We start from the raw sequence: 22,731 nt of genomic DNA on the forward strand, positions 1-22,731 counted from the left end.
CCTCCCCTACACCTGCCTGCAGTTTCACTCCCCTGCTGTGTCCTGTGAATGCTTTTAGCATTTTTAATTGAAAAAATAAACTCATGCTGTAATACTTGTTCTCTATCCCTCTCCCCCACCTTACTAGGAGACCCTGGACATCTTTCTATAGCATTCCATGTAGATCTGCCTTATTTTCTTTTTTTCCAATTGTATCCCATTGAATGACCTTCATAGGATAATATAATAGGCCATTCCCACTATTGATGGATATTTTGGTTACTTCTGCCTTTTTTTTTGTTGTTATTTTAAATAATACTATATGTGGGTAAATTATTTCTGATAAATTCCTGGAAACAGGTTGCCATATCAAGGGCATGTTTATTCCAAGTATTAGTGTTGCCAAATCACCCTCCAAAAAGTTGTAATAAAAATTCACACCTTACTAAAAAGGCATGAAAATACCCATTTCCCCATACTCTTGTTGAACATTACCGAACTTTTAAGATTTGCCAATTTCAACAGGCAAATAGCAAATACAGTATTTAATTATTTAAATTTGCATTGTAATCCCTTTTTTCTTGTCAGAAGCACCCCAAGTCCTAGTTTAGGGCATTCGTTGTTGAACATTTCTCTATTTTGAACATGGTAATAGGTTCACAGTTAAACTAGCAAAAGAAACTAAAGTTGAGATACTTCTCTTTTGGCAGCCTCCAAACCAGCTTTAGATCCCGTCATTACTGTGGAGGGCCTTCGAAAACGGGCAAGTCGTAATCCCGTGGAATCTGCCATGGAATTAAAAGAGAAAAGGTCTCGTACTCAGGAAGCAAAGGACATTAGGAGAGCCCAGAAGGAAGCAGCTGGCTTTCTGGACAGGAGTACTTCTTCGACCCCTGTGAAGTTTATAAGCCGCGGCCGCAGGCCAGACGTGGTTCTAGAAAAAGGGGAAGTGATTGACTTCTCGTCCTTGAGCTCCTCTGACCGCACCCCTCTGACAAGCCCGTCTCCTTCTCCGTCTCTGGATTTCTCTGCCCCTGGGACCCCCGCCTCTCACTCGGCCACACCCAGCTTGCTTTCAGAGGCAGATCTGATTCCAGATGTGATGCCACCACAAGCCTTGTTTCACGGTAAGACTTGCCTTTCTTGGGTCTTTTGTTTTTCGTGTGTGATAGAATGTGTGTATTTTCACTTGTGGGCGGTGCGCCCTGCATTTCTTCTTTCCCGTGTCTTGATTACACTGTCTTGCACTCTGCGCAGACGATGACGAGATGGAAGGTGATGGGGTCATAGACCCAGGGATGGAGTATGTACCTCCGCCTGCTGGGGCAGCAGCTTCTGGGGCAGTGGTCGGGGGCAGAAAGAAGGTCAGAGCGCCTGAACAGATAAAGCAGGAGGTAGAGAGCGAGGAGGAAAAGCCTGACAGGATGGACATTGACAGCGAAGACACAGATTCCAACACATCTTTGCAAACGAGGACTCGAGAGAAGAGGAAGCCCCAGCTGGAGAAGGACAGGAAACCTAAAGGGCCCAAGTACACCCCCGTGAGCATCTACGAGGAGAAGCTGCTCCTGAAGAGGCTGGAAGCTTGTCCCAGTGCCGTTGCCATGACGCCAGAAGCTCGCAGACTGAAGCGGAAATTGATTGTCAGACAAGCGAAAAGGGATAGGGGATTACCACTTTTTGACTTGGATCAAGTTGTTAATGCTGCTCTTCTGTTAGTTGATGGAATTTATGGAGCCAAAGAAGGGGGAGTTTCCAGGCTTCCAGCTGGACAAGCCACATACAGAACAACCTGTCAGGACTTCAGAATCCTTGACCGATACCAGGTAAGATTCCCGGGGGCAGCAGATGGGGGCGGGCAGGCGGCACTACAGAAGGAGGGGGCACAGCTGTGCTCGACTGGAAGTCCTGAATGACTTCGGGGAAGAGAAGGAAACAGCAAGGGAGCAAAATAGAAAAATTTCTGGGCTTTGGTTTTTGAAACTATTCGGTATGAATACCCATGATTACAGCCGGGTTTGTTTGTTTCCTTTGGGCATTCAGGACAGAGCCTTGACACTTTCTTTGCCTCTCCTAGTCCCGGATGGGGACTGAGTTTGCACATGGTTTGTGTCATAGCCCTGAGTAGCAGGTTTGTTGAGGACATATGATGTAGCAGACCACGTGCTGAGCAGAATCGGAGGACGTGTAAACATCTGTGTCGTTAGGAGACAACGAGTAGAAATAGATCCGTGTGTGGCAGCATAGCTTGAGAATATTCAGGGGAATCCAAGTCTGTGAGTGCTCCTGGGAATGGTCAATTCCACTCAGAACTTCGAGAATGTGCCTTCCCAGAGCAGGAATGACAGGTCTGATTTCCCTGAGTCTTTGTTAGCACTTGCTCCTAAATAGCCTTTAACTAGTTTTGCTAATCTGATGGCTGTAAAGTGAAATCGCATCTTTTATTTATATGTTTCTGATTACATTCTTATATCTCTGCCCGTGAATTGCTAAATAGGATTAAATAATTGCCAAATAAGATTATTTGCACGTTTTCTGTCTTCTTTGGAAACTAGTGGGCTGATATTGCTGGTGTTGTGATCTTATTCTATGAGGTACCGTGTGTGGGGCTTTTTCTTCCACTGTGTTGGGCATGTGGTGTGTGGGCTCTTTCAATTTGAAACTCTCCTAGAGCTCTGGAACATCTTAATTTCCTATATTCTATTTTCTCTCTCTCTTAAATGTTTATTTATTTATTTTGATAGTGGGAGCAGGGGAGGGGAAGAGAGAGGGAGAGAGAGAATCTTAAGCAGGCCTCACTCTATCAGTACAGAGCCCAACATGGAGCTGGATCTCACAAACCATGAGATCATTACCTGAGCCAAAATCAGGAGCCGGTCGCTCAACCAATTGAGTCACTCAAGCGTCCCATCTCTGTTCTGTCTTTTTGGAGCACACCTATTATTTGGATATTGAACCCTGTACACCAGGGGTTGGCAGGCCTTCTGTAAAGTGTCAGACAGTAAATGGTTTTGGCTTTGCAGGCCACACAGTCTGAGTTGCAACTACTCAACTCTGCTGTTGTGTGAAAGCAAGATATAATGGATGGGCATGGCTGTGTCCCAGTAACACACTATTTACTAAAACAGGCTGGATCTGGCCTGTGGAATATAGTTTGCTGACAACCCCTACTCTAGGTGGATCCCTTAATTTTCTTTTTTTTCCCCTATTTTGCATCTTGCCTGGGAAGTAGTAACCTGCCTGCCTACACCCTAGAGGTGAATGGGTTGGTCCAGGAGCCTACCATTCAGCTGGAAAACTTCCCTGAGTCTCCCTGTTTTCAGTCCCATCTTGGCTTGGCCAGGTGCTCTGGTGTCCAGAGTGTTTCCCGAGCATCTCCAGACACTCTGGTCTTCTGCCCATGGAGGGAAAGATCATTTCTGGATGTGGGCATTGGGGGTGTAGTTGGAGGCTTTAACCTCTTAGGTAGAGAGACTCTCAGTCCGGAGTCTTCTTGCCCAGTCTCAGTGTTAGCAGGACCTGATCGATGCCTTGTTGCCTTTCCTGAGGCTCTGCGTGTATATCATCCTGCTCCTGGCCTGTCTTCACTGCTGCCTTAAGTTCTGGCTCTCTCGTCTCAGGTGTTTGCCACTTACTCATGTGCTTGGACTGCAGTCACCTGTTCGCCTGTTCTTTCTTCCTGTGGGTTTGTCTTTTTAATCCCTATACTTAATTTTTTAAATTATGACATGTGTCCTGTAGCTACAGAAGAATACATAGGACATATTATAGTTTATGGGTTAATTAAATAAATACTTTTGTATCTGTCTCTTGGGTTAAGAAACAGAACATTAGCAAAAAAGAAAGAAGAAAGAAAGAAAGAAAGAAAGAAAGAAAGAAAGAAAGAAAGAAAAACTGAGCATACAAGCACCTTGGAAGTTCTGTGTACTGCCTACTCCCTCCCTAAGAGGGAGCCGCTCTGAGTTTTTTATGTCACTTGTAGTTTTTAAAAAACTAAGTAGGAGGCACAAATCTAGCTGTGTAAGAAATTGCCACTATTAGATGAAGGCTTCCAGGAGAGAATAAGCTAAGCAATCTCTCTGGGTCATTGTTAAAGATTGAATTGTGTCCCCCAAAAGGATATATTGAAGTTTTAACCCCTTGTACCCATGAATGTGAACTTGTTTGGAAATAGGGCTTTTGTAGATGTAATTAGTTAAGATGAGGTCATACTGGAGCAGGGTAGGTACTTAACACAATATGACTGGTATCCTTAGAAGAAGAGAAGAGGCATAGAAACAGACACAGGGAGATCACCATGTGGTGACTGAGGCAGAGCGATGTGTCCACAAGTAAGGGATACCAATGAATGCTGGCAACACCAGAAGGTAAGAGAAAGTGTGGAACAGATTCTTCCCTAGAATATTCAGAGAGAGCATGGCCCTGCTAACACCTTGATTTCTGACTTCCAGCCTCTAAAACTGTGGAAGAATAAGTTTGTTATTTTAGCCATCTTGTTTGTGACAAGCCATTGATATGGCAGCCCCAGGAAGCTCCCACAGTCACATTCTGGCTTCAGGTTCCATGACCCCTTTGTAGAGAAGTCAGTGTTCAAGGTCATTAGGCAATTCTGGGGAGCATAAGGCTTACCACAGTCTGAGCCTCAGGCAGGGCTGCAGTGTATAACACTCAGTGTGGCAGAAATCTGGGCAGGGACAGTGGGGCCCTCTGTTTCCTGCGTCTGGACCGATGTGGTTCCTTCCAGCTTGTAGGAGGTCCGAGCAGTTGTTTGTGGGGCATGTGTCCTCAACTGATCCATGGAGTGGGCATGGAGGTTGTAGAGGAGTCTCAGAGTACATGGTGAAGCCAAGCTGAGCACCAGTGAGATTCTGGGCTACAATTCCTTAGGTTTTATAGATGGCCCAGTGTACCCTACGATCCAGTAATCACATTGTTTGGTATTTACCCAGAAAATACAAATACATGAATTCAAAGGGATACATGCACCCCTGTGTTTATTGCAGCATTATTTACAACAGCCAAACTATGGAAGCAGCCCATGTCCATCGATAGATGAATGGATAAAGAAGATGGGGTGTGTGTGTATGTATATATATACATATATGTATATACACACAATGGAATATCAGCCATAAAAAAGAATGAAATCTTGCCATTTGCAACAATATGGATGGAACTAGAGTGTATTATGCTAAGCAAAATAAGTCAGTGAGAGAAAGACAAATACTATATGATGTGACTCATATGTGGGATTTAAGAAACAAAACAAACAAGTGAGGGGGAAAAAAGATAAAACCAACCAACAGACTCTTAACTATAGAGAACAAACTGATGGTTACCAGATGGGAGGTGGGTGGGGCAATGGGTGAAATAGGGGATGGGGATTAAAGAGTACACTTACTTTTTTAAAGTTTATTTGTTTATTTTGAGAGAGAGAGAATGAGTATGAGTGGGGGAGGGACAGAGAGGGAGAGAGAGAATCCCAGGTGGGCTCCACACTGTCAGCGCCAACTGACAGGGCTCCAACTCAGGAGCCCAACTCAGGGCTCGAACTCATGAACCATGAGATCATGACCTGAGCTGAAATCAAGAGTTGGCCGCTTAATCCACTGAGCCACCACCCAGTGCTCCTGAAGAGTACATTTATGGTGAAAAGAATAAAATAAACTGATAAAAATGAATAAATAAAAGATGGTGCAGTGCAGCAGGGACTTATGATAGCCTCTGTAGCTGCCCCTTGAGTGACACCTGTCACCCAGTAGTGATCCTGGGCTGTCCCTTCACTGGAGACTCCTTTGCCCTTCTTCTGTTTTGAATCTTACCGTTTCCTGTGCCTCATCTTTGCCATGTTGTAATTTTAGTCCCTTGTTTTAGTGGAGCATATTCTTAGTGACTTCCTGAGGAAAGCTGCCTGGGAAGTAAAATCGGAGACCTTACATGTCTGAAAGGCCTTGAACTTAAAGCCAAAATTCCAAGCTAGTGTTGGGACAGGCTGAGAGACAACTTCAATACCAGAAGCAGTGCTTTCCCTTTGTGAGGGAAAATGAGGCCGAACCTGAGATTCTGTGTACAGACCCATTATCTAGGAGCATCCTTTGACAAGGACCCCCCAACATCTCTTCCTTGAGGTCTTTCCCCCTGGCTAGTCAGTCTCCCAGTCTCAGAACCCTGGTTACCACTTAGAGGAAGAGGGACCTTAGCCTTCAACTTGTACTCCCACCTTCACGCTAGGTGAGCTGTCCCTCCAGAGCGCTGGTTACACCTTCTCTAGAGATGGGACCTCCAGACTTCTGTGGGGAGGCAGCCACCTGGCAGCAGGGGATTGAGGATTTGGGAATCGAACTGCTGTGCACACAACTTTTACCTGCTCCTTCTTCTAAGTACCCCATTTATTCCCAGCTCCAGAGGAGTCTGGTGCTGCCACTGGGTTTTACGAGGGTACTGTGGTACAGATTGGGCTGGTTCACACCTAACCCAAAGCCAGCTTGGGAGTTTGGGCTTTAAAGCAGTTAGTATTTATCCATCTGCTTCCCAGATGTTTTTTTCCCCTGATCTTCCTATTTTTGTATGCTTCTCTCCCTTTTTTAGAAGGCTGATTCTGTAGGTTTAGTGGGTTTGGGGAGGGAGTAAAATTGTGCATTTAATCCCCCATCTTAACCTGGAACTTTAGTACCGTTTAATGCAGCTACACAAGGAGCAGCTCTAAATGCATTTGTTCAATCCATACTCTTTCTTGTTTTCTGATAAATGTAGTCATAGCTATAAATATCCCTACAATACTGCTTTAGCTGTGACTCATGAAGTGATGGGAGTTTATTATCAATCAGTACTAAGCATTTTGTAATTTTTCTCATTATTTCCTCTGTAATACAACAGTTTGTTTCTTGGTTTGTTTACTTTTTACATATATAGAAATTTTTAAGGTATCTTTTAGTAATTGATTTAATTTCTAATCAAATATGTGTTGTCAGAGAAAGTATATTATGTTGATTCTTTGCTATAAAGAAAGTTATATGCTCAATTTTTATTCTTTTTGTAGGTTCTAACTTAGGACATCTATTTTTTCTCTTAATTTTTTAATATTATCATGTGGTCTTCCCTTCAAACAGAATTTTTTGTGTGCTCTTATCTGTCTTTTTTCTTTTGTGTTGTTTAGACAACAGTAAACCTCACTAAATTATTTATTCACCCTTACTTCCTATCATTTATTCCTAGGTTAATTTCTTGCTAGACTACTTCCTCTAACAGTTTTTAAAAATCTGGTCTTTTTGAGTTTAATTTTGAATACCTGTATGCCTAAGAATATCTTCATTTCACTCTTGAATTTAAATGATAGCGTAGCTGGATATAAAATTGTAATTTTGTTTTTTCTTTCAACATTTTGAAATTATTACTCCTGAGAGCCTGTTTGTCTCATTCTTCTTTCTTTGTAGGTGGTCTCCTGTTTTATTCTCTCATACCTTGGAAGCTTTCAGAATTTTGTCTTTGTTTCTGATCTTTAATTTTATTTGCGCATTTAAAGTATTTTTTTTTAATCTCATTTATCATGTACTTCTCCTTCAGTCACAGGTGTCTTATATGCTAATATGCTGTCAAAAACCAGTAACCTCTGCTTCAGAGCCCAGTACAACACAAGACAACACAAGAGTTTGGGATAAACACAACACAAGAGTTTGGGATAAAAACAAACAGTAGATTTATTGCTTTGCCAGGCAAAGGAGGTTACAGCAGGCTAAGGCCTTCAAAACTGCAAGCCTGCCAGGAGGAAGGGTCTGGGGGTTATATAGGGAAATACAGGATCTAGCCTTTTTTGTCAGGAATTGTGTCTGTGCTGCCAGCTTTGTTTGTCATGTCTTCGGCGTGGTACTGGGTTCCCAAAACAAAAGGCTAAGAAGGGAGGAGAGGAGGTTTCCGAAGAGAGTGAAAAGGTTACTTAAAAAAAAATTTTTTTTTAATGTTTTATTTATTTTCAAGAGAAACAGAGCACAAGTGAGGGAGGAGCAGAGAGAGGGAGACACAGAATCTGAAGCAGGCTCCAGGCTCTTGAGTTGTCGGCACATGGCCTGATGCCGGGCTTGAACTCATGAACTGCAAAATCATGACCTGAGCTGAAGTCAGATGCTTAACTGACTGAGCCACCCAGGCGCCCCAAACAGATTACTTTAAAGTGGAGCTTCACTGGGGTGCCTAGATCGCTCAGTTGGTTGAGCCTCCAACTCTTGATTTTGGCTCAGGTCATGATCCCAGGGTGGTGGGATTGAGCCCTGTGTCTCACTCTGTGCTGAGAGTGGAGCCTGTTTAAGGTTCTTTCTCCCTCTGCCCCTCTCTCTCTCTCACTTGCACGTACCCTCTCTCTAAAATTAAAAAAAGAAAATTGAGCTTCACTGAAGCATTAGTGTGAGCATTTAGATTTTTGTTCAACTTTATGCTTTTAAGCAGTTTGATCTTGACATTTATCCTCCTCTTGTTCTCTGAGCTTCCTGGATTTGTGCTTTTTGGTATGGTGTCTTGATTAATTTGGAAAATTCTCAGTCATTATTGCTTCAAATATTTCTTCTGTTCCTTTCTCTCTTTTCTTTCTGGTATTCCTATTATGTGTATTTTACACCTTTTGTCCTTGTAACACAGTTTTGGATGTTCTGTTCTGGGTGTTTTAGTCTTCTTTTATCTTTATTTTTCAATTTTGGAAGTTCCTCTTGACATATTCTTGAGCTCAGAAGTTCTTTCTTCAGCCATGTCCAGTCTACTAAAGAGCCCACAAAGGTGATTCTTCATTTCTCTTACAACATTTTTGGTCCCTAGCATTTCTTCTTGATTCTTTTTAGAATTTCCATCTCTCTGCTTAAATTGTCTGTCTGTTCTTATGTGTTGTCTGCTTTGTCTATTAGAGCCCTTAACATACTAATCATAGTTGTTTTAAATTCCCAGTCTAATAATTCCAACATGTCTACCTTGTCTGAGTGGTTCTGATGCTTTCTCTGTCTCTTTTAGACTGTGTTTTTGGATTTTTTTTTTTTTAATGTTTATTTATTGAGAGAGAGTGTGTGCGCACAAATGTGCAAACTGGGTAGGGGCAGAGAGAGAGGGAGAGAGAATCCCAAGCAGGCTTTGCACTGTCAGCACAGAGCCCTTCACAGCTCAGTCCCACAAACTGTGAGATCGTGGCCTGAACCAAAATCAGGAGTCAGACACTCAACCAATTGAGCCAACCAGGTGTCCCCAGAGTGTGGGGTGTTTTTTTTTTTTGCCTTTTAATATGCCTTGTAATTTTTAGTTGAAAGCCACATATGACCTACTGGGGAAAAGGAACTGTGGAAAGTAGGCCTTTGGTGGTATGGTGGTGAGCCTTCTGTGGTCCTAAGATTAGTTCTCAGTCTGTTAGTGAACACATGCCTCTGGGCTGTGACCGACACAGGCTGCATGGGATAACTGGCGGGAGCTGGAGATGGGCAATTCCCTTTCCACAAGTTGGTTAGGCTCTGATGAAACCCAGTAGGTTAGGCTCTGGTTAAAATACTTTCTCTTGAGTGCAGGCCTTGTTAAGAAGACAGAGTACTCTGAAGTATTTTCAGAACGGCTGCTTTTTCCCTGCCGGAAGCCTGAGGGGATTTTTCTTTGATCCCTACCACGAGAACCTGGTAGAGCTCCTGGAGGTAAAAGTCACAAAAATGTGCATCCCCCACCCAGAGTTTTGTCTCTCAGAGGTTTCCACATTGTGTCTCCAGCAATTTGCTTGTTGCTGATTAAGTTTTCCTACTGGGCACTGTTTCCTGGAGGTTTCTATTCTGCTAAGTTATGATTCTCTGTATGCACGTGTTTGTCTTTCCAGTTTTGGGGAGAGTAGTGTGCCCTGTGATCTCAATTCTCTGATGGATCCAAGAAGAGTTGTTGATTTTCAGTTTGTTTAACCTCTTGTTAGAATGTATTGACAGCTTCCATTCTCCTTTTATGCTGGACAGGAAACCAGAAGTCTTCTTACATGATTCTTTAATCTGGGAAATTCTGATTTTTTTAAAAGTAGGCTCCATGCCCAGCGTGGGGCTTGAACTCATGACCCTGAGATCAAGAGTCATATGCTCTGCCAACTGAGCCAGCAAGGTGCCCCCATCTGGGAGAGTCCTTATCATTGTGTCTTGTGTGTTTTTTTTTTTTTAATGTCTATTTATTTATTTTGAGAGAGAGAGAGAGAGAGAGAACGCATGCACGAGTGGGAGAGGGGCAGAGGGGGAGAGAGAGAGAGAGAGAGAGAGAGAGAGAGAGAGAGAGAGAGAGAGAGAAAATCTTAAGCAGGCTGCACACCCATTGTGGAGCCCTTTGTGGGGCTTGATCTCACAAACTGTGAGATCATGACCTGAGCCGCAATCAAGAGTTGGATGGTTAACTGACTGAGCCACCCAGGTGCCTCTATCATTGCTTCTTTAAATATATTCCTCCTTTTTTGGACTCCTTTCTCTCTTCCTTTGCCTTTGTTAAGAGATCCTCAATCTGTCCCTTACTCATTCACTGAGTGCTTTGTTTCAGTGGTCATGCATTTAATGTCCAGTAAGGAGTAAGAGATCCATCATAACTACACTCATTCCTGTTTCTAGGTTTATTACCCTGGAGTCCATTTATTATGTTTTTTTTTTTAAACAACCTTATTGAGATACAATTCATATACCATACAATCCCATTTAAAGTGTACAATTTGGTGGTTTCTGCTATATTCACAGAGTTGGATAACCATCATCATAATTAATTTTAGAGCATTTTCATCAGTATTACTGCCCCCCCCCCCCAGCTCCCAGCTTCTGTAGATTTATTTTGGACATTTCGCATAAATGGAACCCCATAATACATAGTCTTTTCTGACTGCATTCTTTCACAGCATGTTTTTAAGATTTGTCCATGTTGTAGTATAGATTAGCATGTCATTCCCTTTTATGGCTACTTAATACCCTATTGTATAGGCGTACCACATTTTGTTTATCCACTCATCAGTTGATGGACACTTGGGTTGTTTCCACCTGTTGTTTTTTGGATTTTTTGTTTTGAGTTTATTTTATTCATTTTGAGAGAGAGAGAGCCGGGGAGGGGCAGAGAGAGGGAGAGGGAGAGAATCCCAAGCCGGCTCCGCATTGTCAGCACAGGACCCAACGTGGATCTGAATTCATCAGCCGTGAGATCATGACCCGAACTGAAATCAAGAATTGGACACTCAGTCAGCTAAGCCACTGAGGCACCCCTGTTTCCACCTTTTGGCTGTTGTGAATAATGCCGCTTGAACATTGGTGTAGATGTCTTTATGTGGACATAGGATTTTATTTCTCTTGGGTATATATCCAGGAGTCGGAATGCCCAGTTAAATGGTAAATTTTGTTTAACATGTTGAAGGACTGCTAGACTGTCTTCCAAAATCACCAGCACTTCATAAAGATCCTGATTTCTCCACACCATCCTTACCAATGCTTGTTACTCCTTTTGATTGTAGCCATCTTTGTGGAAGTCAAGTGGTATCTCGTTGTAGTTTGGGTTTGCATTTCCCTGATGACTGTTTATTTGCTTTTTGAAAATTCTTGGCTGTCTGGTAAATTAATTCTGCTGTTTCCAGTGCAGTTGGTTTACTTTGCTTTCCTTTCATTTACACTCTTTGTTGACATATCTTGTTTTTTTTCCCCCTGTGAAAGAATATTCTCTTGGTGTCACCAGATGCTTTTGCTGGTATAAACACCTGAAGGGAAGAGCAAAAGCCTGGTTCCTGGCTTGACACCCTGTTAGCAAGTTTGAGGCTCCAGCAGTGTCCTGATGTGACCCCTCCAGCTGACACTTGCTGGCAAAGTTGATTGGCCGAGGTCCACCCAGAGCAGACCTTGCAAGAGGAAGTGGCCTAACTCGGAAGCTCCCCCTCCCCACCTGTGGTGCGGAGCCTTTCTCTGCTCTGGGCTGGCCTTTGCCGCCTCACGTGGACCCGGCCACCTTTGGTCCCTCCCTGGGGTTTCTCACAGTCTTTGCATTCCGTCCTCCCTCTCACTTTTGTGGCATCTTTCAAGACAGATGGGAAGGAACACAGTAGCCCATCTAGTGTTCCTTTTATTTAGAACTAGAAGTTTGACGAAACTCATTTAACATTTTCCAAACTTATTTGACTTTGGCATGCTTCTTTCCCCACCATTTTGTCATTCAGCAAACCTAAGTTGAAAACTTCATGTGTGTCAAGCACTCTTCTAGCTAGGGACACCGCAGCAAATTAGGGCAGAAGGTGCCCACCCTATGGAGCGGGGAGATGACAGGACTAACTCACTAAACGGGATCATTTCCTGCAAGGCGGGTGTTGCGGTGGAGGGGAAGAGCAGAAGGCAGTGGTAGCACGTTGGATGGGTGCTTAAGGACAGTCTTGTGATGGAAGTAGCACTTGGCCCAGTCCTGGTCCATAAGGAGGAGGCAGGCTGAAGGGGGTTCAGGGCAGAAGGCCCAGGGGCAGGCCCCCCGGCAGCAGGTAGTTTGGTGTGGTGGGCTGGAACATAGTGATGGCAGAGGAAGTGGGTGGGAGGTGAGGTTGCCGAGGTAACAGGACAGATTCTGTAAGTCCCAGGTAAGAACTTTGAATTGCAAGGGAAGGCCAAATAGGAATTTTGACCAAGGGAAGTGAATTTACTTGTTTTTAAAAGAAGCTCCTGGCTCTGTGTGGAACGTGGGTGATAAAGGCTGAGAGTGGCAGCAGAGAAACCAATAGGAAGCAGCGGTAGTGATCCAGGCAGAAGTTGAAGGTGGTCTAGACTAGGGTGAAAGCAGAGATGGCAAGAAGTTGGGGTACTGGGTAACATCTGTGGAGTTCCACAAAACTGACCCCGAAACATTAACCAGATCGTCTCTCATGGGCCAGTGGTTCGGTGACTGGTATTTCAGTCATCTGTTGCTGCACAGCAAGTCATTCCAAGGTTAGAGGCTTTAAACAATATTTAATATTTCTTCTGATTCTCTGGGTTGACTGGGCTCAACTGGGTGGTGGTTCTACCCTGTGTGCTGAAGGCTTAGGTCACTCACGTGGCTGCCTTCAACAGGAAGCTGGATCAAGTTTGGAATGACCAGGATGGCTTTCCTCTGGGCTGGTCTCCATGTGGCCTCTATGCATTCAGTGGTCCAGCCTGGACACCATGGCTGCTGGACGCAAAGAGAGAGAAAGTAGAAGCTTCCTGTCCTCTTAGGGCCTGGGCTCAGGGTCGCAGAATGTTACTTCTGCACTTGGTAATTGGTCAAGGCCTGTCACAGGCCCACCCTCATTCAAGGGGAGGGAACAGACTCTGCTGTTTGACATGAGGAGCCACAGCACCCCACAGGTACAGGAGGAAGTGTTGAGGCCGTGTTTGGACACTACATGCCATAGCTCTGAATTGCCCTCCCAGACTTACTTGAAAGTGCTGGAAGAATTTCAAAGTCATCCTTTCAAAGTTTTAGTGTCCAGTTTGGGATAGTAATAAGAGAAATTATAAAGAAGAAATTCTTGCTCTCCTTCCAAGAAAGTTATTTTCTAAGCTAAAGAGCAAACTGACTCTCCAAAAACAACTCAGGTTTCTAAACTTCATCCAGCCCTTGGCAAACCACTTTATAAGTGTGCCTTTTCATCTTCCATCTGGGCTCTTTGCTGTAAAACCCTAATTGCACATGTTCTGTTACTACACGACTGAGGGCCCTGGGGCAGCACTCCCGGAAACAGACATCTCCAGTTGGGCTCCCAGTGTGAAACCCACCTGTTCTGTTAGGACACTCACCTAAGAAACGCAGACCACCTTCTCATTCAACCCCTGGCGGGGCTTCTCTGCTGTCTTGATTTATCTTAGGAATGCTAATCTACATCAGTCTTACCCTTATCAAATTTACTCATTGGAATAGAGGCATATTTTATTTATTTACTTCTTAATTTTTTTTTTTAATGTTTATTTTTGAGAGACAGAGTGTGAGTAGGGGAGCGACAGAAAGGGGGGGGAGATGCAGAATTGGAAGCAGGCTCCAGGCTTTGAGCTGTCAGCACAGAGCCCAACATGGGGCTCTAACTCATAAACCATGAGACCATGACCTGAGCCGAAGTCAGACGCTCAACTGACTGAGCCACCCAGCGTCCTGAGTCATCTTTTAATGAGTCCATACACAGGGGCAGCAGTAATTGGCCCCTACCGCTCTGTGGATAACAGACTGCTCCTACAGTGTGACCCCACGTGTCTGTTACCCAGTTGACGCTAGTGCAGGTTAGTATCTGATGACTGGGTTGGTTGTGTTATCAGGCGAAATGAAACTTGCGGAAGCCGTAAATCCAGTGCTCAGTCCTGCATTTCACTCACTTAAATGACTTAAAATTTTTTTTAAGTGACTTAAAATTTTGTTAATTATTTAGATTTTAAACTGTTACAGACGGCCCTAGTTTTTCATATCTAATTTTATGCAAAGGTACCTATGAGGTTTGTACTGAAACTTGAGCTCTCCAAAGAAGTAATACAAAAAGACCTACTTTCTAACACAAAGCAATGTCCTAAGTACTAATTATCTGATAAGTTAAACCAGTCTTTTGAGTGGCTATTTTTACATCACTGGGGTTCCTTTCTCCTAGACTGCCTTGCCATCCAGGAAAGGGTTTCGGCACCAGACCACTAAGTTTCTGTATCGTTTGGTGGGATCAGAAAATATGGCTGTGGACCAGAGTATTGTCAGCCCTTACACCTCTCGGATCTTGAAACCTTACATCAGGTACGTGGGGAAGAGCTGTGATGTCGAGTGTGTTGTGAGGAATGGCATTTGTGGCTTCTCCGCCCTGGTCCCCTGTTAGAGTGAGTCAAGACCAACCCTGTAAGCAGGAGTTGGCACGGACTCCGCGTGCAGTCTGATCCTTGGCTTATTTGAACTGTACGTTCTTTTGCAGAAAGGATGGTCGTTTGACAGAAGTGTAAAAAGCATGAACAAGTTAACACTGTTAGATCGTATTTCATTGTGTTTCTTTTAAATTTTAAAGTTGTGTATATTTAGTAGTCTGTAAAATGAGAACATGGGAGAGATGCCTCACTTGGGCTTGTATCTGGGGTGATGATGAGTCTTCTTGTTTAGGCAGTGCTGTGGAAGCCGAGCTGGCTAGGGCCCCCCAGTGCTGTCTTGAGAAAGCGTGTTGTCTTGATCGCCACAATGGCCCCAGAGTCCCAGGATCCTCCTTGCCCAGCACCGCCATCCCAGACCGGCCCCGTGAGAAGCAGTGTGAGAGCCTGCCCCAGCGGCCCTGGCAGAGCTGGACCATCCCTCCCTGGGCTGTGTCCTGGGCTGGAGCTCTCAGGGTTGAGTCAGGCTGCTGTTTGTTTCCTCACTCTGTTTGTTCAGGCTCCAGCACAAGCAGGCTTCCTGGTCGGTACAGAGGGGTTTGGTCTGATATATGTTAACAGAGCAAATTTTAAATTTCATGCCAGAAAAGTATCGTAGCTCTTATCAAGCTCTCTGCCATATAAAGTAGCAGATTGAAGAGTTTATGTGAATCAGTTGGCTAGGAATAATACTGGGTATTTTTCTTGACTTGAATTTGTTCTTTTCTTGAATCTTGTTCTTCTCTTCTTGGAGGCGTGATTATGAAACAAAGCCACCCAAACTGCAGCTCCTGTCACAGATTCGCTCCCACCTGCATAGGAGTGACCCTCATTGGACCCCGGAAGCTGACGCACCTCTTGATTACTGCTACGTCCGGCCAAATCACATCCCAACAATAAACTCTATGTGTCAAGAGTTTTTCTGGCCTGGTATGTTCCCCCTCCCAAACTAGGCAGATCAGTTTTCTGTCCAGTTCACGTTAGTAATTTTTCTTAAATTAGTGCATGCTGTGTGACTCTAAAACCTTTACTCACAATTTCATTTAGTTTGTCTCTACTCTCATGGAAAGAGTAAAATATGAACACCTCTTTCTTCCTAAGTTCAAGAAGGAGCCAGCAATTAAAGTAATAAACAGTGTTTTTGTATGTTTCTCAGTGCTGCCAGAGTAAAAGATTCATCCTATTTTGCTTCTACATATGTTTAGATACCAGGTAATGTCTACCCATGGTATACAGACTGGTAGTTTGGACATGTTTGGACATTTTTTATTTTTTGCTTAATAATTCTGTAATTTTGTTTACTTAGCTGTTACTTGGAGAGTGTTAGTACAGCCGAAAGGGTTTTTTGTTTTGTTTTGTTTTGTTTGTTTTTCCTTGAGTTTATTTATTTTGAGAGAGGAAAACATGAGCGGGACTGAGAGAGAGAGCTAGAATCCCAAGCAGGCTCACGCTGTCAGCACAGAGCCTGATGTGGGGCTCGAACCCACAAACTGAGATCATGACCTGATCCGAAGTCAGACGCTTAGCCAACCGAGCCACCTAGGCTCCCCAAAAAGGTATTTTTAAAAAGCCAAATACCCCAATTGCAGACTTTGAAAATAAGAGTAAACCCAATACGATTTGTCATTTTATCAGTCTTAATATATTGTCTTTCCGAAAACTGAAGCCATCAATTAAAGGAGCACATTTTCTTTGTTAAATATAAGCCTGTTCTTTGTGGATCTGCCTTACTGCACTGCTTTGAAAGTAAAGGAAAATTACATGTCCTCCAGAGGTTAGATAAGATTTCCTTGGGATTAGAGCTGTGTCTTCTTTGTTGTGTGGTAATCATGTAACAGTGCACGTGGTGGCAGACTTGTGCTCGTTCTTTTAGGAACGGTATGGAGGCCGAAAGCATTCTGGGAGCATCTACTATTTCTTGACCTTATGCTGGGTTGCCTTCCATACATGATGCATGGAATCATTTTTTGTTTAAACCCCTTTATTGTCCAATGTAGCATTTGTACAAAAGAGCTTATAAATTATACTTGTATGAGGTGAGGAACACAATAATGTGAGTTCTCTGGATCTCTGCTCCCACCCTATGAGGTCTAAGTGTGCAGACGCTGAGGCCCACACATTTGGAAAGGCGTCAGCTGACACACGTTGTAGAAGTGGCTAAGTTCAAAGCCAGAGAGATGTATCCCATTCTAAACCTGGGTGCTCTCTGCTACCCACCCTATCCTGCCTACTTCTTTTAACATGTGTACTTGGAAAAGATGCTGTTAATTTTGATATTTTCTAAAATTCACTTTTGTTTTTATGATCTGAATGTGTGATGTCTGTGCTAATATCTTTGTCTTCAGTTTTTTGTTTTTTGGTTTTTTTTAGCATGCAGGTGTAGACCAAACAGCTTGTCATGTGTTAATTCCAAAAGGCACATGGTTTTAATATCAAATTAACTCTTCTCCGTAGGCATTGACCTGTCTGAGTGCCTGCAGTATCCAGACTTCAGTGTGGTTGTCCTTTATAAAAAAGTTATCATTGCCTTTGGCTTCATGGTTCCTGACGTGAAGTACAATGAAGCTTACATTTCATTTCTGTTTGTCCATCCTGAGTGGAGAAGAGCAGGGATCGCAACTTTCATGATTTATCATCTGATTCAGGTAAGGCGTCTGGGCTCCCCTGGAAGACTTGAGGAGGGACGGGGCTGAGCTGGGCCTTCCTAGCACGGCCCAACAGAATGGGTGGTCTCGCAAACCCAGTAAGAGAACGACAGTGACCATCACACAGATAAGAATCTTTGGCCCTCTAAAATAAGATCGCTGTTGGGGCGCCTGGGTGGCTCAGTTGGTTGAGCAGCCAACTTCAGCTCAGGTCATGATCTCACAGTTCATGAGTTTGAGCCCTGCATCGGGCTCACTGCTGTCAGTGCAGAGCCTGCTTCAGATCTTCTGTCTCTCTCTTTGCCTTTCTCTCTTTCTCTCTCTCTCTCTCTCTCAAAAAAAGGAAAAGAAAAGAGAAAAGAAAAGAAAAAGAAAAGAAAAAGAAAAGAAAAGAAAAGAAAAGAAAACCCTTGACCCTCTAAAATAAGATCACTATTCAGGCCCAGGTTTTAAAGAAACCAGTTTGAGGGGCACATGGGTGGTTCAGTTGATTAAGCATCTGACTCTTGATTTCGACTCATGTCGTGATGCCAGGCTCATTAGGCTGAATGTGGAGCCTGCTTGAGATTCTTTCTCTCCCTCTCCGTCTGCCCCTGACTCAGTGCACATGTGCACTCCCTTTCTCTCTTTCAGTAAAATAATCTTCAAAGAAACCAATTTGTAAACACATTATAGTAGATAAAATGAGAAAATACCAAAAGTGAGAATCCAAAGCCCTTGTACAATGACCCATATTGGTAACTGCTGCTGCTCTTGGAAGCACCATCGCCACGACTCTGAGAATGGAAGTGGAGCTGTGATTTTTAGGGGTTTTCTCCGTATGGCGGCATGAACGTACAGAACACACTCACTTCAGCCATACAGCCTAATGATCTGATAGATACTTGTCTATATTGCGAAACATTCCCCACAGTAAGTCTAGTTACCACCCGTCAATACACGCAGTTACAGACGTTTTTCCTCTTGGATGAGAACTTTTAAGATCTACTCTCTTAGCAACTTGCAAATATGCAGTACAGTATTGTAAACTATGGTCTCCATGACATCCCCAGGACTAAACTGGGTATCTTTTGACCCCCTTCATCTAGTTCACCCACCCTGTAGCCCTACCTCTGGCAGTCACCAGTCTGTTGTCTGCGTCTATGAGTTCAGCTTTTTATTGTTTGTTTTTTAGATTCCATATATAAGTGAGATCATACAGTGTTTGTCTTTCCCTGTCTGACTTGTTTCATTGAGCATAATGCCACCTAAGATGTTGTAAAAATTATCAAGTATTTTTAAACATTTTAGCAAAACTCTATCAATGAGTAGTACATAGTCTATTATTGCTGATTATTCTTAATTTTACTATCACTGTAGAAGCTGGTATCAACCTTTTAAAATTTGATTGTAATATCAAATTATAATTCATCCTTTGATATATCCATAACACTGTTGAAGAAAATATACCATATATTTATATACTAACATCAGAAAAACACGTAAGGGATTTTTCACCCCCAGAATCTTATTTAGAAACCATTTGGCATGAAGGATTGTGTGTTATGTGGGCAAGATTCCCTTTAAATAGAGGAAGGAGAAGATAAAATGTTGTTTTTCCAATCTTTTTAAGTTTATTTATTTATGGGGAGAGAGAAGGAGAGGCAGCATGAGTAGGGTAAAGGCAGAGAGAGAGAGAGAGAGAGCGGTGGAGGCAGAGAGGGGCGGGGTAGACAGAGAATCCCAAGCAGGCTTCTCGCTGTCAGCACAGAGCCTGATGCAGGGCTCAGACTCACAAACCATGAGATCATGACCTGGGCTGAAATTAAGTCAGACACTTAAACGACTGAGCCACCCAGGTGCCCCCAATTTTTCCAACTCTTAATGAAACTTGCTCAATACTTCCCAAATGTCGGCAGAAACCTAGAACCATTTTGTAGAAGTTGCTTTCTTCTCTCTTCACTTGGCAGCTAACACGTGATCCCTTGTGTTGTGTTCAGCTGAGACTCTCAGTTTTTCATACCACACCCCACCGCCTACCCCACTTACAGCCACGACCTCCACCCTGTTCACCCTTCCATCCTCAGCCGCTGCACCCCTGCCTTTCCCGTCACCAGCAGGAGCGGCCTTCCCGAGTGTGTGCCTGGCGGGGGGCCTGGCACAGAGTCAGTCCTGACTGAGCGCTCACTGGGCAGGTGAGGAGTATTCATCCTTTCATGCGGGTCCTGGCCCTCAGCCAGACTGTGAGTCCCGGGCCCAGGCAGCACTGCTCAGTCGGGCAGTAGTACTCGATGCTGTGGTGACACTGTGCATGTGTGCACGAAAGTCACTCCACGAAATTCATCTTACACACTCACAGTAACACCACAGGGCACAGAACGTGAATCAAGCAGAGAGAAGATGGCAGCTGTCTAACTGAGAGGCCTCTTAAATCTAGGCCTCGGGAACCATGGCTTACAAAACCTCAAGGAGCCTGTCAGCCTCAGTATTTCGGTGCTTTCCTCATTAGAAAGCACATTCTTAGTTCATATGACTTTTGGTACTTTCTTCTGTGTACCTAATTAAAGAATCTTAAGAACTTGCCTCGTATTAGTAGAATGATGATTACTCTTTCCCCCTAGGATTAGGCCAATGCTGAATACAGAAATCACAGTTCTGAGAAGCTAATTCTATCGGTTTGTGAGGGATGGAGGGGGACTGTGGGATTCTGAACATCTGTACAGGGTTTTCAGGTCTCATAACTAAATGAAAGTCTTAATACCTCATATCTAGCCTCATAATGTAGCATCCCTTCTAGTAAGTGTAGGAACGGAAGGAATTTTTACAAGTTTGAGTACAGGATAACATCCAGTTTTTAAAAGCAGAACTTCTCGGAGTACCTGGATGGCTCAGTCTTTTGAGCGTCCGACTCTTGGTTTCTGCTCAGGTCATGATCCCAGGGTTGTGGGAGCCCACGCTGGGCTCCGTGCCGAGCGTGGAGCCTGTTTAAAATTGTCTTTCTCTCTCCCCCGCTCACTGTTCCTCTCTCTAAAATTTAAAAAAATAATAAAAAGCAGAACTTCTTGTCTTACTCTATTTCCTCGAGATTGTCAGAACGCCTGCTATTGGTAAGTGTGATATGTTTAAGTGTAATTGAATTCTAAATAAAATAATCCAGTTGACAATGAACTTTCCCCCGGGCCCTTGGCTTCAGAGAGCAGAAACAGCCAGCATGCCACCCGTTCCTTTGGTCTCATAGTTTCAGTCGGGCTACCACAGCTGTTGTGGCGTGTTGCAGTGCCTCAGCTGAGGTCCCTGCTGTCCCCAGTTGCCATGACTACCTACCTACACTTCACAGCCTTTCCTCACCTACTCATTTTCCCTCAGGCGCTTTCATTCTCATCCCGTACTTTTCCACTCTTTTGGCAGACCTGCATGGGCAAGGATGTGACCCTTCACGTCTCGGCAAGCAACCCTGCTATGCTGCTCTACCAGAAGTTTGGATTCAAGACTGAAGAGTACGTCTTAGATTTCTATGATAAATATTACCCGTTGGAGAGTACGGAGTGTAAACACGCGTTCTTCCTGAGGCTCCGGCGCTGAAGTGAGCACAGCGCTTCACAGAGAGACGCGTGTCCTGTCAGAGGTGGGTCCTCACGTAGGCCCGAAGGCAGGTGTTCACGTCCCCGTGGGCCCTCATCTCTGCGATCAGACGTCCCTTCAGACCTCTCGCTGGAGGCTACACAGGCGGTGGGCAGAGGAATTGAATAGTGCACAGCCCATCAGCAGAACCGCTGTCCTGTCCTGTCCTGTCCTGCACAGGCCTGGGCCCACATCTTGGGACTCCACAGTTAACTGGAACCGAGCGGTGCTGCTGTCCTTCCGCCAAACAGCTTCAGCAATAAAGGATTCTCGGGGAGAGAGAATCTAATTTAAAGGATGAGGAAGGGTGGCAGCCATTAACGAGGGGTGCTGTGTCATCGGGACAACGGGAGATTACGAGGTGATCACACAAAGGGCCGGCACTTCCCCAGCCGTCGATGAGCCATCATTGAACCCGGAGGACCCTTCAGGGCACTGAGGTTCTGCTGTCTCCCTGACTTTGGCCACAGTCAAAATAAACATGGTGTTTGTGTCCACACGTCCCGTCACCTGGTCTGCTGTTATTACCTCCTTCTGGGGGCTTTGGCCTAGGAGTGGACACCTCTCCCTGCGCCTGCGAAGTTGCTTTGGGGTCGCCTTGTCTGAGAAGCCTGTCAGTTAGACTGTGCTGGCGGGGAGGTGCGGGTGGTGGAAGCAGAGCCAGCTGAGGACGGGCCCGTGTGTCTCCAGGACCACTCTTGTCGTAGGGGGTGTTGGAGAGGGACTGTCCGTCAGGGTGTTTTGGATCCAGTAGGAGCTTTTCCAAAAATATCAGATGTTCCCAAATAAAAATCTTTCCTTATGACGATCAATGGCCAGAGCTCCAATCGAGCGGTGGCTCTTAACTTCTGGGGACATGGATCCCTCCCTGTGAGAATCCAAAGAAGGCTGAATATTCTCTAGAAAACTGTGCATGCACATTTAAAATCTTGATCGGAGATCTGTGGACCACAGTCAAGAGCCTCTGCTTTAGGGGCTACGCTTGCAGCCAGCTTGAATCCCTTTCCTCAGAGGAACGCACTGCACCTCGCGCGAAGCCTGGAAGTTCTGTCCTTGGAGAGCAGCCCAGGCTCCACTCCGCTGCCTGAGGCCCAAGAGTGGCATTACCTCCTTTCTTCCTTTCCTTTTCTTTTCATCCCTCCCTCCTTCCTTCCTTCCCTTCTTTCTGAGAGCTTTCTACCTTTTAAGGATTTGAGGACTAGGACCCCAAGAAGTAAAATTGAAGAAGTGACATTTTCTGAACCTGCAGTCCAGCTTGTGATTGTTGTACGTGAATGTCAAACATTTGCTGCAAAAGGTGGCCGAAGCAAGTGTCTCCCATCGCTTCAAGGAACTGGGGAATTCTGTGATTACATTAATCAGTTCTTTGTTTTACATTTCGATCGATTGATTGATTTTATTTTCAAGTAATTGCCACACCCAACATGGGGCTCCAACTTACAACCATGAGATCAAGAGTCGCACGCTCCACTGACTGAGTCAGCCAGATGCCCCACATTTTTAAATTACGATACAACAACCCCCTCCCCCATATTCAGTAATTATCAAGATTTTTGCCCCATTTGCTTCATCTGTCTTTTGCTGAATATTTTAAGGCAAATCCCAGATATCCTATACTTTCACACCTACTTCAGTAGGTATTCCTTAAAAAATAGGGATATTTTCTCACATAACCTCAATACCTAGTACCA

At 44.3% G+C, this 22,731-nt stretch overlaps 1 protein-coding gene across 1 annotated transcript in view; it reads left to right on the forward strand.

Annotated features, from left to right (window-relative positions):
• Positions 1–22,416, forward strand: part of KAT14 (lysine acetyltransferase 14) — a 37,834-nt gene extending 15,418 nt beyond the window's left edge. The window contains exons 5-10 of the mRNA XM_043602955.1: positions 690–1,106; positions 1,237–1,805; positions 14,561–14,697; positions 15,550–15,725; positions 17,250–17,440; positions 20,828–22,416. Coding sequence (XP_043458890.1) covers positions 690–1,106; positions 1,237–1,805; positions 14,561–14,697; positions 15,550–15,725; positions 17,250–17,440; positions 20,828–21,001 — 1,664 coding nt within the window. The 3' untranslated portion in view covers positions 21,002–22,416. The remainder of the gene's footprint in view (positions 1–689; positions 1,107–1,236; positions 1,806–14,560; positions 14,698–15,549; positions 15,726–17,249; positions 17,441–20,827) is intronic.
• Positions 22,417–22,731: the final 315 nt, after the last annotated feature.

Source organism: Prionailurus bengalensis, chromosome A3 (assembly GCF_016509475.1).
Source record: "Prionailurus bengalensis isolate Pbe53 chromosome A3, Fcat_Pben_1.1_paternal_pri, whole genome shotgun sequence".
NCBI lineage: Eukaryota > Metazoa > Chordata > Mammalia > Carnivora > Felidae > Prionailurus > Prionailurus bengalensis.